Source organism: Fomitopsis serialis, assembly GCF_022376445.1.
Source record: "Fomitopsis serialis strain Sig1Antser10 chromosome Unknown B0H18scaffold_3, whole genome shotgun sequence".
NCBI classification, from domain to species: Eukaryota; Fungi; Basidiomycota; class Agaricomycetes; order Polyporales; family Fomitopsidaceae; genus Fomitopsis; species Fomitopsis serialis.
The window spans coordinates 158,686-174,128 of NW_025954963.1; the positions used below are offsets into that span (position 1 = coordinate 158,686).

General features: G+C 57.6%; 6 protein-coding genes across 6 annotated transcripts; 3 read left to right on the forward strand and 3 right to left on the reverse strand.

Annotated features, from left to right (window-relative positions):
* Nucleotides 1–1,400: 1,400 nt before the first annotated feature.
* Nucleotides 1,401–4,790, reverse strand: B0H18DRAFT_1081855 (uncharacterized protein; the record flags this gene model as incomplete). The annotated part of the gene is made up of 6 exons (XM_048031451.1): nucleotides 1,401–1,707; nucleotides 1,808–2,792; nucleotides 2,954–3,150; nucleotides 3,236–3,663; nucleotides 3,716–4,306; nucleotides 4,587–4,790. The coding sequence occupies 6 exons, from the start codon at nucleotides 4,788–4,790 to the stop codon at nucleotides 1,401–1,403; spliced, it is 2,712 nt and encodes a 903-aa protein (XP_047899493.1).
* A 1,674-nt stretch (nucleotides 4,791–6,464) lies between these two features.
* Nucleotides 6,465–7,621, forward strand: B0H18DRAFT_313242 (uncharacterized protein). Its single transcript, XM_048037520.1, has 2 exons — nucleotides 6,465–7,203; nucleotides 7,259–7,621. The coding sequence occupies exons 1-2, from the start codon at nucleotides 6,627–6,629 to the stop codon at nucleotides 7,576–7,578; spliced, it is 897 nt and encodes a 298-aa protein (XP_047899494.1). The 5' UTR covers nucleotides 6,465–6,626; the 3' UTR covers nucleotides 7,579–7,621.
* A 1,229-nt stretch (nucleotides 7,622–8,850) lies between these two features.
* On the forward strand, nucleotides 8,851–10,822 carry B0H18DRAFT_972356 (uncharacterized protein). The gene is made up of 2 exons (XM_048043860.1): nucleotides 8,851–9,523; nucleotides 9,573–10,822. Exons 1-2 carry the CDS (start codon nucleotides 8,913–8,915, stop codon nucleotides 10,783–10,785), a joined length of 1,824 nt encoding a protein of 607 aa, XP_047899495.1. The 5' UTR covers nucleotides 8,851–8,912; the 3' UTR covers nucleotides 10,786–10,822.
* On the reverse strand, nucleotides 10,792–11,097 carry B0H18DRAFT_972364 (uncharacterized protein; the record flags this gene model as incomplete). The annotated part of the gene is made up of 1 exon (XM_048043861.1): nucleotides 10,792–11,097. One exon carries the CDS (start codon nucleotides 11,095–11,097, stop codon nucleotides 10,792–10,794), a length of 306 nt encoding a protein of 101 aa, XP_047899496.1.
* A 379-nt stretch (nucleotides 11,098–11,476) lies between these two features.
* Nucleotides 11,477–13,223, forward strand: B0H18DRAFT_1081857 (uncharacterized protein; the record flags this gene model as incomplete). Its single annotated transcript, XM_048031452.1, has 8 exons — nucleotides 11,477–11,585; nucleotides 11,904–11,956; nucleotides 12,011–12,158; nucleotides 12,179–12,280; nucleotides 12,334–12,506; nucleotides 12,564–12,705; nucleotides 12,755–12,951; nucleotides 12,984–13,223. 8 exons carry the CDS (start codon nucleotides 11,477–11,479, stop codon nucleotides 13,221–13,223), a joined length of 1,164 nt encoding a protein of 387 aa, XP_047899497.1.
* A 284-nt stretch (nucleotides 13,224–13,507) lies between these two features.
* B0H18DRAFT_950527 (uncharacterized protein) lies at nucleotides 13,508–15,245 on the reverse strand (the record flags this gene model as incomplete). Its single annotated transcript, XM_048041955.1, has 10 exons — nucleotides 13,508–13,837; nucleotides 13,883–13,914; nucleotides 13,964–14,011; nucleotides 14,144–14,203; nucleotides 14,394–14,460; nucleotides 14,519–14,634; nucleotides 14,687–14,780; nucleotides 14,862–15,025; nucleotides 15,092–15,126; nucleotides 15,196–15,245. 10 exons carry the CDS (start codon nucleotides 15,243–15,245, stop codon nucleotides 13,508–13,510), a joined length of 996 nt encoding a protein of 331 aa, XP_047899498.1.
* Nucleotides 15,246–15,443: the final 198 nt, after the last annotated feature.

The following is a 15,443-nucleotide window of genomic DNA, read 5'->3' on the forward strand; positions in this document are numbered from 1 at the left end:
GGGAGCTTTGCGAGTTGGCCGGATATGGAACTCGGCGTGGCGTTGATTGACTGTTTTGGGCATGGCTAAACGCCGGAATCTTCTTCCCACTACGCCTCGTATGCGGACCCCGGAACTCCTCGTATGCTACGCCTCCCCAGGCTCACCCTTCTCCCGCTGCCGCGAACCCAAGGCCGACCACCGTCGCGCACAGAAAATGCATGCAGGGCGCCGCGACGGGGCGCACAAGGCCGCTACACTACACAAGGCACGCTAGCAACAACAGGAGAGGGAGGCTGTGAGAGAGGCGGCGGGCGTAAGCTTGCCTGTGGACGGGTCCAGATGATCAAGGCCATCTGTCAACTGACTCCGCCTCCGAATGCGGTCATCGCCATATCGCCCTTCCCGCGCGTCTGCGTGCCTCGTTCCTCGCAGCACGCCTCCCTTCCCCACCCGAGTGTCCTCCCCCTTTCGGGCATCACCTCCCCATATAAGGCAACCGTAGTATTCGCCCGGCCGCCCACCCGCCGCGCCCCACCTAGCCGTTATCTGCGAAGCTTCCCCGCGAGACCCCCCTTCGCGATCAGCACCGTTACGTCCAACTGATCAGGCAGCGGTGGGCACCGTAGCGGCTTCGGGGCAGATGGCCCACATGTGCCGGCTGCGGTGGCTGTAGGCCTGGACAGCATGCACACTGCCCATTCATTCCACCATCACACCCGTGGCGCCAAGCGCGCGACGCAAGCATCCGCATACCGTACACCCAAATGCGGCTATGGTGCTGTCATCGAAGTCGGAACCACCGTCGACCGACGCCCTTCCAGGCCACCGAGACGTCGAGCGCTGACAGCCATGTGCGCTACAAATCTGGTTTCATTGACAACGTCGATCCCTATTACATTGCTATAGCCGTATTAGCAAAACGTAAGGTGGGGACTCGTCATGTCGTGTGGCATGAGCCCATAAACATAATACGTATACGTGCGTGCGACAAGTCGGTACAGAGACATTATGGAGACAGAGACAGGGAGACTTCAGAGAGAGAAAGGCGACGTTTTGGACACGGGGAAGTGGAAGGAACATGGGATGGCGGGGTGCTTCGACGCCTAGGCAGGGAAGAGGGACACGAAGACCGCCAGCACCGCCTTTTGCGAATGCCGGCACGACCAAGAAACAAACCGAAGGGGAACATGCAACTGTACTTGAGGGAGAAAACTGCTGTCCGAGGCGAGCCGAAGGGGCCTATTCTACTAACGATCGGATGGCATGCGAGCGACGCCAACAAGTCACATAAACCTATACCTGCAGAGGGAGGATCTGGTCAACAGACTTCCCCGCCTCCGATCAGCCACGGACCCGAGCCCTCGCAAGGCTTGACAACTCACCTGGAAAATCGAATCACGGAATGCATAGAGCGAAGACTACCGTTGGAAAATCTCCGTGATCGTCCTCCGCCTCTCCTTCCTCCCCGAAACCGTCGCGTTTCTGTTCGCGTTCCGCTCGTCCCGCTCCCGCTCCCACGCGCTCTCCAGGCTGGCCCTGGGGCGCGCCGCGATCGTTCTGCGCCAGTTCTCCGGCCGCTCCGTCTCGTTGCCCGACATCGGCGAGAGGACTGGCGCCGCCTCGAGCCGCACAGGCGGCTCCTCGTCCACGGCACTGGAGGCGTTCGAGGACGAGCGCAAGCGCGCAGAGGCTAGAGATGCACGGGAGAGGGTGGCGACGTTTCCACTGGGCCCCGCGCGAGAGGACCCGGACGACTCGTTGCGATCCATGCTGGGACGGTAGTGTGCCGTGACGGGAGGTTCCCCGGGAGACCTCTCTGCGATACGGTCGCGGTGGTGAGCGAGGTCGTCGCTCCAGACGGTTGAGGATAGAGTTGAAGGCGGATGGTTCGGCGCGCACGGTGAGGTTCGAGGAGCTAGACACCTTCCTTCGAGAGGCGCTGTTCTCCGACGAGGAGGTGCTCACGGTGCGAGTGATGAGCGATTCGGATGGCAATGTCGAGAGGGATGGAGGTACGGAGACGGGCGCGAAGTTGCGTGGGCGCTCTGACAGCGCCGAATGGGACGTCCGCGAGGTCGGTGTGGGCGAGGGTTCGTACTTGTCGGGGGAGTCTTGACGCGAGAAGTTCACGTTCGTCTGAATGGGCGCTAAAACCTCCGGAGTTGCACGCTGTTCTCGTGGCAAGTACAACCGGCGCATGGAGGATGAAGGCGCCATATGCATCGTGCTGGCCTTGACGGTCTGCGGTGTCCCATCGACAGCATCCGTGACGCTGCGCCCCTCGCTGCTCGAGGTCGCAGAGCCTCGAAGGAGAGCAGAAGCGGGACGCACGTGGCTTCTCTCCAGACTAGACAATCTGGCCAGCGACGATTCCCGAACGTCTCGTGGGTCCCAGCTACGTCGGGTCTCACGGCTCTTCCTTCCATCAGAGCTGCGTCCGCCGCTTGCAGTAATGCTGGGATCTGGTGCGAGGCGGTTACTCACGCTCTCGTCGAGACTGACCGTGCGAAGGTGCTGCTGTGGATCCTTGCCCGCGGTCCCCTCGCGGAGCACCTTGCCGACGCCGAGCAGGAAGCCAGTCATGTTCCGCACGACCTCGTCGCTCACCCTGAGGTTCTCCCGATGCTCCGCTCCAACGTCTCTCCAGAGCTCAGGCAGGTTGACACTCGTCGATACGTCGGCGACCTCTGCGTCGATCTGAGCCTCGAGCGCCCGGTTCGTCCCAGACTTCAGCATCCCATTGAGCTTGTCCAATGAGTGAACGAGGTGCTGTGCATTCTGGAACAGCTCCGGGATCGTATTGGTGTGGTCTGACCCATTGGCGGGAGGCGCGAGAGCTGCGACTCGAACATGGTGAGCGCCTCCAGCATCAGCCGGCGGTGCTCCGCGCTCATGTCCTTGTTCAAGCCAGGAGACCCGATCGGTGCGGCGGAGGCTGCCCTGATAGATGCAAAGGGCGAGGAGTAGGCACGATCGGAGAACTCCTGTTGGGTTTGAGGAGACGTGACCGGCTCCCGGTTAGCCAGCGCAAACGTCGACTTGTACGCACGCAATCCAGGAGGGGCCGTCCTCGGTGGCAGCATCTCGGCAGTGTCGTGGTGCAAGGCTGCCATGGACGTCCCGGGACGAGCCAGCATTCCTCCTGAACGAGTCATGCGCTCATCACGTCTGTGCGAGTTGTTCACGGGAGTGTGCAGGTCGAAGCGTGGCGGGCCTATGCCTGGCTCTTGATAATAGAGGATTCCCAGTAGACTTCGTGCGTCGAGGAGATTCCGGTGCAGTCGGCCCGCCACCGAATAGATCGTCTCCAGGGTCCCGCCGCTTGGTCAATCCCGCCGCGCGCAGCCCTTCACCTACCAAGCTCCTTCCACCATTCCCAGCAAGCACTGTGTCCGAGCTTCCGCCTCTGTGACCCTGTCGGCGCCCAAAGGACTCGACGCTACCGTTAGCATGATGTGATGGCTCCTCGTCTTCCACAGAGGCAGACAGATCCTCCGATAGCCACCGCGTCTGATGCTTCCTCGTGAGCTCACGCACTGTCGAGTACCGAGCCTGTCCTTGGCGACGAGGTGAGACCTGTGTGTTGGGTGGGAGACCTGTTCTGAATGCTCGCGGTGAAGAAGGCGATGCCCTGTCATGGCCATTGCGATTGCGATGTGGGGTAGACGGCTCTCCCTGAGGCTTTGATTTCATTAGCATATAGCTATACATACATGAAAAAGATCCAACGTACCTTCTCGTCTGGGCTCCTCCGGTCCCTGAACTCTCGTGGTAATGGCTGTCGGCTCTTCTTCCCCCCACTTCCGGGGCTGCGGCGTGATGAAGCGACAGCTGCTAAGGCGGAGGTCAAGACATCCTCGTCGTCACCCTGTGCATGGCGCTGGCTCTCGTCCACAGACATCGCCATCGACATCCTCTTCCGCGGGGCTCGGGATGGGCCAGGTGACGGAGCTCTATCTCTGTCGCGCTGCGTACGGCCCTTCGCAGGAGATGCAGGAGCTGAAATTCGCCTCTCCCGGACGGGAAAAGGCGCGCGGACTTCAGGGCGCGATGGCGGTGTTGCGGCGAATTCATCTGAGGAGTAAGAGTGGCTGAGGTTATACTGGCTTTCACGCTCTGTTTCTGAACCCGAGTGGGAAGTTTCGATGCGGCGGGCTGGCGTCGGGAGAGGGTTCGATGCTGATTGAGGTCTGGCTGAGGCGCGCGACAAGGACTCATTTGTATAGGGCGGAGAGACGGGCGTGCGGGGATTGTTCGAGGGTGCCGGGGAACTGGTCGGTGCTGGGGAGTTCAGGCGAGATATGGAAGAGAGCTTGTCGAGGACCTATATAGCGTAAGACGAGGTAGCACCAGCCGTACAGGTACATAGGCCGCGGGACGGCGTTTGGGCACCATGTATGCGCATAGACATGGGAGGGGGGAATGAAGGGACATCGCACCAGGTTTGTGGGATGCGGGGCGTTGCGAAAAACGGAGGTTGTCGAAGAGTTCATGTACGCCGAAGTCATCAATTCATCGCGGTTGTGATATACAGCGTTTGCAACCGAACATATGGATTTTGATTCTGTCAGAAGTAAGGCCGCAACTGTCCGGTGAAGACTCACCATTCGATTGCGCTGCGTAAGGCTTCTGACGCGGTCCAGGGCGGAAGAGTTATCTTCTTGAGCGGTTTTCGACTGCCGCCTTCTACCGGACAGGCGTGCCGTGGTATCCTCCTCGTTGTCAAGACCCTCCCCATCCTCCTCCTCGTCCGTAAAGACCTGGCTGTTCCGTTTCACGTTGCGCGGCCTGTCGTAACCATGAGGCATTTCGGAGGATGAGTTCGAACGAGACGCGCCAGACCGCTGACGGAGACTGCCGGCGCTGTTGCTGTTGCTATCCCCCACGCTTCCACTACCGGTCGAGTTGGTCGCGGGCGGCGAGGGGAGTCCTGAGTGGTGCGAGGTCGATGGGCTAGGCGGTTCAGGGAGTCGGGCAGAGATGGAGGGAGGAGGTGGAAGTCGAGCCTGAACCGATGTAGATCGCCGACAAAGGACGGGACCTAGAAGCCAGTGCAGGACGAGGTGGCATTGGGCGAAGCAGTGCGAGACAAGATCATGAACAGGAGGTGCCCACTTCGAGAACGACGCAGGCGATCGCTGTCGTCGTCCCCGAACGGCGTGAACGGCCGGGAGTTGGTGCGAAAGATTCGAGACGGAGTCGGCGTTACAGTGCACGTTTCTTTGCCTCGTTCCCAACGTGCTGCCACCTGCCTCTTCTGGTGCACTCTGTTGCCCAAGGCACACGGCTCTCGATAATCGCTCGCCTGCCTGCAGCCGAGCTCAAATGAAATAGCTAAAGCCTGAAGGCTTGAGTAGTTGGAATAGGTCGACTGGGTGCGGTAAAGAGTGGGTGTAGTCAAGGTGTAGTAGAGCTGCTACGCTGCCCACGTCAAGCTATATGTATCACCGCGAACAACGGACCCGGACACAATACAACAGTCGCCAAGTTACCCATCCACTTATGCAGGCAACCTTCTGATGACGGAAAACCGCAACCGCATGATGATGGCACTCATAGTTGCTGGTACACAAAGGGCTGCAGCTGTTGGTCTCGTATTGTAGTTAGATAAGCACGTACCTGCTAGGTAAAAACTTCTACCATACGCATTGCTATTGCCGGCTTTTACGTTCCGCTACAGAGACTACGTACGCGTAGTAATACGGTTGGATCGTGTACCAACTAATGGCCACCCCCCTGCAGGTTGAGGTTGAAACATTCACTGGCGCACGACAACAAAATCTATGTACAATGGCACACTGCCAGCCGTTGATCCGTAGAATAAATTGCGGCCGCGTATGCGGGTCGCGATCGGTTCATCCCAGGCATGCTACTAGTAATAGTAGTAGCAATGGGTCTAACGCGGTGAAAGTTTGAGCTCGGTGGACCCCACCATATCCTTTCACATCTGTCACAACATCACCAATACTCGTTTGCACTTGGAGTAGGGAGGTCGGTGAGCTGCGCAGCTCGTTGAGGCATGCGATGGCACAAGCATAATCATGCAAATGACTGTCTTGACAGTGACCTGCGTGCGATCTCTCGTCATCGGACATCGCCAATCCAGTCATGAACAACATACCTATACGGTGTCGCTGAAGCCACATCAACCACCGACGGCTTGCGCATCTGATCGTCGGTTCCGAACTATTCGTCGTCCGTGCTGCTCATACTTAAATATGAATGCCGCCCTAGCATATGCTGCACAGTCTTCGGGGTACACCATGTTCACCCACGCACCTCAGTATCACTGGCCGCCACTGAAGTGGGAGCGTGAATGACATACCCAATGAGTGAGTCCTGGGCACATGCTTGCATCGATCACTGCTAGCTGCGATTCCACGAGCAAGCCCATTAACAAGGTCCCAGTAAAAACAAATGATACTTATCACCGTCTTCGGAAGTGTACCGTGTCATGATTGCGTCAGAACGGTGTAAGTCGCATGTCGTGAGTCACTGTGTGGAGGCGAGTTGGGATGGATTTGAGATTTTTTGAACCAGGGTAGACGTAAAGCCTGCTTGAAAGAAGCCTCGTAAGTAGTGGATGCAGGGATGATCGACTTGGTGGTGCCTTAGTCGCCGTTCCGAAACGAACCTGATGCTTTATGCAGGACCGCAGCTTGCTTCTCCCAGCTCTTCCCAGTCAACAATTGAGTGACCAAAGCCCGGTACGTACCAGTGTGCGAACGCCCCGTCATCGAACTAACAGAACGCTGCAGGGTGAAATCTCGGCCCCGGCGATCTGTCCTACTAGCTTCCCGGGACAGACTCGCCCGCAGGCCGTTAAGCTTTCTCCCGTCTCCCCATCCACCCGTTCTTCCGATGCGCAGGTAAACTCCCTATCTCCTTTCGGCCCGTGGCTCGAATGCAGGGATGAGATTTCCGCATGGGTCCGTATCTTCTCATTCTCTCTAGATCGCGAGCGTGCTTACGTTCGAGACTTCATTTTGGATGAGCACTTGCGCACCTGGGCCTCTTGGAGAGCCTCCTGTGTGACTAGACTGCACGGAAATCCCGTGCATGGCCCGGGGCCGAACCGAGGACACGGTCGTTACATATCGACGCACGCGCAGAGCACTGTCATCGTTCATGATCTGCAGCTGCTCTCATGCGAATCCCATGAAGCCATGTCCAGAGAGAAGACCTGCGCAAAGATAGCAAGCTTGATTATGAAGCTGAGAAGTACGTCCCCTCTCCACGTGCGATCGTCAACCTTACTTACCTGGAGCCTGACCAGCCCCGCCTGGTTCTCCGAGTCACCGCGAACCTTGGGGGTTTGTGCGCGACGGGAACGTAGGTTTGTCTTGCGTTTCGCCGGGAATCAGCGGGTCTATCGGATGCAAGCACCTCAGGCCTCAGGACTATCAAGCAAATACCATGACATTCGCACCGCGCAAGGCAAGTTCGACTACCAGAGGGTCCTCCGGACCCTGTCCACCGCCTTCTACATGTCGTCAGCGGCCGAGCAGCCGTCTCGATAACAGGCTAACGTCCGCCACGCGGCGCACACGCCCGCTTGACGACCGGGTCGTCTACCTCGGGGCGGAGCGTACATGAACACAGGCCGGATATCGTGCTTCGCTGATGCAGGAAGAAGGGGATCGTCGCTGAGGATTTAGGGACGTGCGAAGCCGCCTGGGGACTTACGTCCTCCTCGCGTACTGGCGGGCGCAGCATATGTTTTGGAGCGCACGGCGAGAGTGTGGCGAGTGTATCGCGCCATTCATGGCCGGTGAATACAGTCGGGGACGATCGCGCTGAACGTTGCTTGAATGGGTTGCGCCCCCGTTGGGGTTTATCTGTTTTTTTTCTACTTTCTTTGGCAGTGAATGCTCGAGGATGGACATGGCGCTGTGACGAGCATGTACACTCACGATTTTCGAGTAGCGGCGAAGAGGCCACCGAGACGTCCGCGTTCGTTTGATGGGCAGACCTGGCTCCATGTGGTTAACGCGGGTATGAACCAGAGGTACGGACCTTTGTGTGCTGGGGCGCCGCCACCGTCAACTATGATTGATGCCAGACATTTGTCGAGCCAGGATCTGTCTGTGCATGGCAGGGCCAAGGTCATTACAGAGTCATTGCACTTGATCGTCTCCCAAGGAAGATGTGGCACCCCGAGCAGAACCCGGCGCCGCCGATATGCGCCCGCACAGGGACGGCGGGAAGGCAGAATGAGTGTCTGAAGATAGGGTCCGTGAGATCGTGACGCAGCTGAACTACTGTACATTCCGTCATGTTGCCTGTGCTGCCAAGAATCAATGTCGTCCGTGGTGCCAAATGCGGAAGGCACCTTCCTTATCCGGTAACAAGAAGGGTGCACACTATTCTTCGCGTTAGAGGTTCAGAATCAATCGTCGGCGCGTCCACGCGAACCGGGGTAGTGACGTAGCGGTAGAAAATGCCCGATGCGATGTTAATGGAATCTAGTTCGGGTCGCATGTTTTAGACGTTGCGCGTAGCGCGACGCCTGGACCTCAGGCAGATGGAGGCAATTCGAGTGAGAGCTATGCCATCAAAGGTGGCGATGTCGGCGGTCGAGGCAACAGTCATGGAATGTGGGGGCAGCTTCGGACGGTGTTCGCTTCAAGTAGGCGTCATTGTGGGGGACAGTATCAATGGCGCGTGCTGGGATCTGCGCCGGTGCAAGCTGGCTGGGTGGCGGGTGCGACAGACAGGGGCGCAGGAGTGTGTCGCCGCAGAGTCAGACGTGCAGCGGGTGGGAGGGCGAGAAATAAGAAATAGGCTTCTGTGCACGGGAGGCCAAACAGGGGCAAACAGAAGGCGGCGGGTGTGGGAGGAGGACGATCGCGCAGACGGCCATTGATAGCATCCCAGCGGGCGGCCTTCTGCTCCAGTCTCTCTCTATTTCAGCCCACAGCTCGCCGAGCATGGGCAACACCGCTTCCAACCCCCAGTCCCACCCCTCCCACCGCACCCAGTCCCCCATCCGCCGCGGCAGCCCTGCCCGCAGCCCCTCCAACCATCGCGTCCACCGCTCTCTCAGGCAGAAGAAGAGGTCCCTCGAGCTGCCCGACCTGGCGTCCCTCGCCCTAACCCCCGCATCCTCTTCCCCATCCTCGGTCTCTCCCCATGGAGCATACCGCAGGCCCACGTCCCCCATCCCTATCCCTATCTCTGCCCCCGTCCAGCAGAACTTCGGCCCCCAGAACAACCTCCCCTCCGCCGCACGCTTGGCCCTCAACAACGCTCGCAACGGCAGCCGATATGACCGATCCTACATGAATGTCTACCCCTCCACGCGCTCATTCATGTCGCGCCTCCAAGAACATTCGCCCCCGCGCGAGGAACTGCCGAGGACAGAGTTCGTACCCGAGATCGTCCACAGCACGCTTCCGCTCGCCCTCGTCAAGGCCGAGGAGGAGTTGAGTAACCCCGAGCCTGTGCAAGTGAAGATCGTCTATCGCGGAAGCGGTCAGTCCGTGATTCTTACACGTGCGGGCGACGACAACTGGCAGGGCAGGCAACCCATGCAATTTGAGTGTGTACCATGTCCATATCCTTGATGCTGTCGCGCTCATCTGTTTCAGCTCCACCAGTGGGCAATGGTTCACCTATGTCAATCTACTCCCAGGAACGCATCACCTCAAATTCATCGTTGACGATCAGATCCGGACTTCGGAGGACTATCCCCAAGCTGCAGACGACCGTGATGGGTCGCTCGCGAACTACGTCAGTGTGCCTTTCCCCTCCTCCAACGCGTCCCCCTCCACCACAGCCATAGCCACAACACCCGCTTCATTCACCATCTCGCCACTCGCGAGCCCTCACCATCAACACCCCGCCAACGTCAATTCCTTCTGGAGTGATGCGAGCAGCACCGCCGGCGATGTCAATGGCTCAGGGCGCGAGTGCGCCAACCCCGAGTGGACCACTGAGATTCCGCCCGAACTCATCGCAGCCGCCGCCGAGGAAGAGTCCTACCTCGCGTTGCAAGAGACCGCGAGCCAGTCGCACGACATGTCGAGCAACTCCTCCGCGAGTGGCTTCAGCTCCGTGCCTACGCCCAACATCCCGCCTGCGCCTGTGCTTCCGCGACACCTCGACAAGCTGATCCTCAACGTGAAGCCGCAGGCGGTGAGTGGGAGCCCCGTGCCGACGGAGCGCGAGCGATCAAGGCGATCAGGGCGGGATCGCTCGAAGCGCGAGCGCGACAGGGAGAGCCGCACACGCTCCAACCACCTCGGGATGTGCATGACCGCGAGCGATATGAATGGGGACGTACACGACGGAGGAATGCATGGACCGTCGCCGCTCGGTCTGCCCGTGGTAACGGCGAGTGGGACAGACGTGACGAGCGCGACGGTTGCGGCTGCGGACGGCGTGGAGAGGGCGAACCGCGTGGCGGTGAAGCTCGACGTTGCTGGCCTCGCGGACGACGCGAGTGTGCTGCCCGTGCCGTCGCATGTCGTGCTGCACCATCTGAGCACGAGCGCGATCAAAAACGGCGTCCTGGCCGTCGCGAATACGACGAGATACCGCAAGAAGGTGAGTGTCCCGCTTCCGTGGATCCGCGCATGGTCTGGCGAACGCTGCACGATGGGCTACGTGAGTTGCCTGCGCTATTTGACGTCTCATCTCACTCTGTCCGACCTTCATATCCCTCTGCTGACTCCAGAACTCCGCGTCTTCGCAGTATATAACGACGATCTACTACAAGCCGACATGAAAGCAGCCTCCGGACCATATACGCCTCGGGCTCCGATCATCCACTCACAGACATTCAGCATAGAGTTCCCATAGCCATCCTCATCCCATCCCATCCCATCCCATCCCATCCCATCCATACCACGCTCCGTCCCGCAGCACGATGATTCGCTTCCCCTTGTTGTATGTACACAACGTCCCCCTTGGGCTCCGCCGCGCGGTCCGACTAGAGATGTACGTGACGGTCTCGGCGGAGCCCTCGCTTTGTTCTAGACTGCCTCGCAGCCCGATCCTACCTGCGTGTGCACGCCGCCTTCGACTCTGTGTTGGAGGCGGCTGCTTTCTGACCTTCCAGCCCCCGCTCAACGAGAAACCATCATTGACAGCAATATCCGTGTATCTATGCATCGCCTGCGCTCACTTGCTCTCCGCCATTTACCCAGCGCGTCTTCCGGTTTTGTCGTCCGTCATCATCATGTTCCGTGCTATGTATCATGCCCGTTCTGTTTCGTGTGTTGCTTGTCCTCACTGGTCTACGAGTACCTCATCTTGCATATTATACCATCCAACTCGAATGACCCTGAACATCAACTGTTTGCCTGCTGCTCGTTGTGTGCCGGTTGGTTACTGCTTTCGCAAGCCGTTATGTCCAGGGTATGGTGTCCCTATGGGGTTCGTGGGATCCCCTAAGCTCGAGTATGTACGTACACAACACCAGTGGCGGCGAAATAAGCTCTTGTCCAAGGATCGAGCGCTGTGGACAGCGCTCCGACCTCCACTTGTCAACATGATCACCATGTTCGAGGCAGATTTCATCGTTTACTGTTCGCTCCGCCGGATGGGCGGACGAGTCAGGAGCCATGGCCACGAGTCTACCGCGTTCCACTGCCGTCCGAGTCCGCTCAGGCTCTCCTGTCTCGCGGTGGGCCCTAACCCTTCGTGACTCCTGCTGAAGTCTCGATTCCGGCAACGGTACTGGTGCGACCGCTCCTAGCGCGATGGCCATTGAGATCGAGACGGCCCGAGTGCGCGGCAGTCGACTACCGGCGACCCAGCGACGCCTGATGCTTGGCAGCAGGGGAGTCGCATAACGGAAAGTCGCCGCGCAAGGAAGAGCCAGCGTGAGAGCAGCCGAATCCGGTTCTGCAGAGTGCCATCTACGCCTCAAGGTACGTATCCTGATTCATAGCGTGTGCATGTCTCATTATATGCAGGAAACGACGTTGTCCAGTTAAACGAGCAGGGCATACATGCCGCCGCACGATTTGTACGTGTCTGTCGAATTCGACCTCTGCGCCGTACTAAAACGATCTGCCACCAGATTCACAATCGTCTCCAGACAGAGTCGTACACCCCCGTACCTGGCGTACACATCCACTCCACCTCCTCCCTCCTGAACCCTACTCGCCGCCGACCCCTCACTCGCGCCTGCCTCGACTGGATATTCGTTATATCCTCGCTCAACTTCAGTTTCTGGTCCGAGCTAGAGGGGTCCCCGATCGGTACGGCGTGGAATGGCGGACCGCGTGGGGGAGTAAGGAGAGGAAGGTGCATACGGGATACTGGGCGTTAGTCGCTGCTATGGACAGAGGTGCGTTGCACGCTGTGTTCGGGTTCCGCGTTGTAGCTGAAACATATTTTCAGCTATTGAAGAGGGCATCCCTATAACTGACCCGGAGTTCTACTCGTCAAGTACGGAGTGCCCGGACGAAGTGATCGAGCATGTCTTCCGACCGGCTGCACAATGCAGCGAGACGATTCCCCTCCTCAAAGAGCGAATTAATATTCTGCGCGAAAATGGGCATATCTTGTGCAAGGTACGTACCTGCTCTTGAGTGTGTGGAAGCCCATGCTCAACCCACCATTGCCAACAGCATTATGGCGGCTCCTTCCAGGGTTTCTGCGACGCCTTTTTACGGAAATATAACAGCAAGGGCACGAGTCTGCAGCTCGTCCAATTGGTAGTCGACACATTCCCCTCCTTTCGAGATGAGGCGGTCCTTGAGGGACAAAAGGGTACGTGACTCGTGCGAAACTCACGCGCACACGCTGAATGTTCGTGCAGTCTGCTTCTGGAAACGTCCCCAGATCCTCGTCGCGGAGACTTGGGCGGCATTCTTCCCGGAACATGGCTCACCACATCCGTTGTTCCCCGCCGACGCCGCCATCAGCCAATTGACGATGTTTGCCGACTACCGCGTCCCGCAAATACTCCACCACCTACGCATCCTAGACTACCCTCCGGCCCTTGTGAAAAACTCCGTAATCATGAACATTTCCCTCCCGCGTGTAAGGACGAGATCAGCATCCGTGCCGCGAGCATTGTGGCCGTGGAGAGAGTCCGACAGGACATTCTGCGTCTCCAAGCGCCATCGAATGGGAGAGCGGGGACAGATGGTGAAGTGAGCAATGTGTTGATAGACTTCTACCTATGGGACTTGGCGAAGAGGATTGAGGGCGGCGAGGATGTCGTCAAAGATATAGATACAAACGATCCCCTACCCATACACCGGACGAGGAGTATTTGGTATTGAATCGTTGATAATGTCATTACGAATATATGCTCCATAGTACATTCGTAGTATATGTAATAGTTCGTTATAGAAGGATTGCAGGCTTCAAATATGGTTCCCGACCTATGATTGCGCCGATGTCAGAACCCGCCCGACTCGTGCAGAATACGTTATGTATGCCAATACACGTAGTCCCTCGTGTGATCTCCATACCATAGTCACTCGCGGCTCGGAACACTGCACTCATATCTTTAGTCTCCGTACATTGCCAACGCAGGATCCTAACTCACCTGTGATGTAGTTGATTATACAGCAAGAGGACCCCTGGATCCTGAAGCCAGGGAGACAGAAGTCGCCTCGGGCTTAGAGCCAGTCGAGTCTAGTCCAGCATGGCTATCCGACAACTCGTAGGTTTCGCTATCGGGTTCGAACCACTCCAAGGTGTTGTCCCTCTCCGTATATTGGGTGGAGCTGCCTGCCACGGCGGAGCCGAAATTGCCCAGTGCACTCGTGAAGCGAATGTCGGACACGTGAGAAGTCTGTGCTGTCGTGCTGTCGTTTGGATTAAGGGCGGTCTTCCGTAGATTGAGGAAAAGTGGGAGAGAAGGATGATTGAGAATCTGTCGGTGGCATGACTGTGAACAAGTGCGACAGAGCAGTCGGATACGAAGGAGACATACACGTTTGAAAACACCGTCATGTTGTTGTACACCTGGTCAACGGTCAAGTACACGCTGCTTGTCCATTGTCGCGAAACTCACGTTCGTTAGCCACAACGTGGCGTTGAGGGTGTTGAGATAAAGAGCACACTGGGGAAGTGTCAATGCGTTGCATGTCGACTGCAATCGCTAAGCTGCCCACCCAAAGTAGATGCTCCCTACGGCGAGATTGCAAGTTAGTACTGCATGACTCGAAGGAGGGAACAGGTCGAGTGCACGCACCATCTCTAAGAAGTAGCGACGTGAGAGACACCTTGAGATTCGTGGACCAACCAACTCTGGCTACGCGATACGTGACTCGCCATGTAGCGAGCAAGACAAGCGCATCTGCAGCAGTGTTGCAAGCTCGTGTTGCAATTTGAACTGTGCGAGCCGCCGTCAGCTACTACGGTCAACCGGGAACAGGGAGCATCTTACGCCTGTAGCAGTATAGATGAGCACCAGGCAGCAGAACTGAGCAATACACACTAACTTATTCGCGAGTCCTCATCGCTCAATGCAATGACACAACCGACAGGAGGCGGCGCCGCTGTCCGGTACTGTGAATGAAAAGTCATGATGAGAGCGAGAAATTCAGCCGGCTTGGGAGAGACTCACTGTGAACAAGCAATGCACGACGTCTGTCGCAGGGCCTAAGAGGGAGAGCACCAAGATGACTGCAGGTACACGCCAGTTCCGGCCATTGATTGCGTATACACGCAGTGCGGCGACCACTAGATGTCGGAACAGGTCAAGACAATACGAATGCCAAGCATAAGCACTCACATCCGAACGTAATATACAGTGCCGCTGATACGGCGACATAGCTAACGTAGATTGAATATCCCCTGTAGTGGTGAATATAATGATCAACGATCATCTACCGATCACCATCATGGATCATACTACTAACACCTGGCACATGTTCAGGAACAGATCTGCAAGTTGAGGTGGGACTTACTTCGCAGGGTCCAGCATAGAAGGAAAGCAAAGTTCCCAGGAGCAAGTACGAGAAGGAAAAGAAGTGCATGCACCCGAACAGGGCAGTGACCAATGTTTTTCTGCGCATCCATACGACGTCGACCTCCTGGTTGAAGTTAACGATGCGATCATACACATATAGGGCTATGGCAATTAATCCCCGGTGGTCAGCGAGTGCAACGAGCAGCGAGATCTATTGATATCGCTCACCAAGGGTCGCCGTGACGCAGCAGTTGGTCGCGAAACTGAGCCGGAGCCAAGGTGTCAATGAACATCAGCTGCCTTGACTGCATGAGTGATCTCGACATACGTACGTAGCCTTCAGGGATGCAATCACCTGCTGGGATTGCTCACTTGCGGACATATCTTGGCAGGAGTGCAGGGCTTCATGGACGCAGTCAGCAACTCGAGGATCGCAGCGTTCCTTTTAGCTCGGAGGAGAGCATTTGCGACGTGCGTGCTATCGACGTTTCCCTGTCACAGCGGACAACGTGTTGATAGCTGTGTTCGCCCCATGATCGAGCCCATTCACAGCCTTGGGCGGAGTGGCCCAGATACTTCC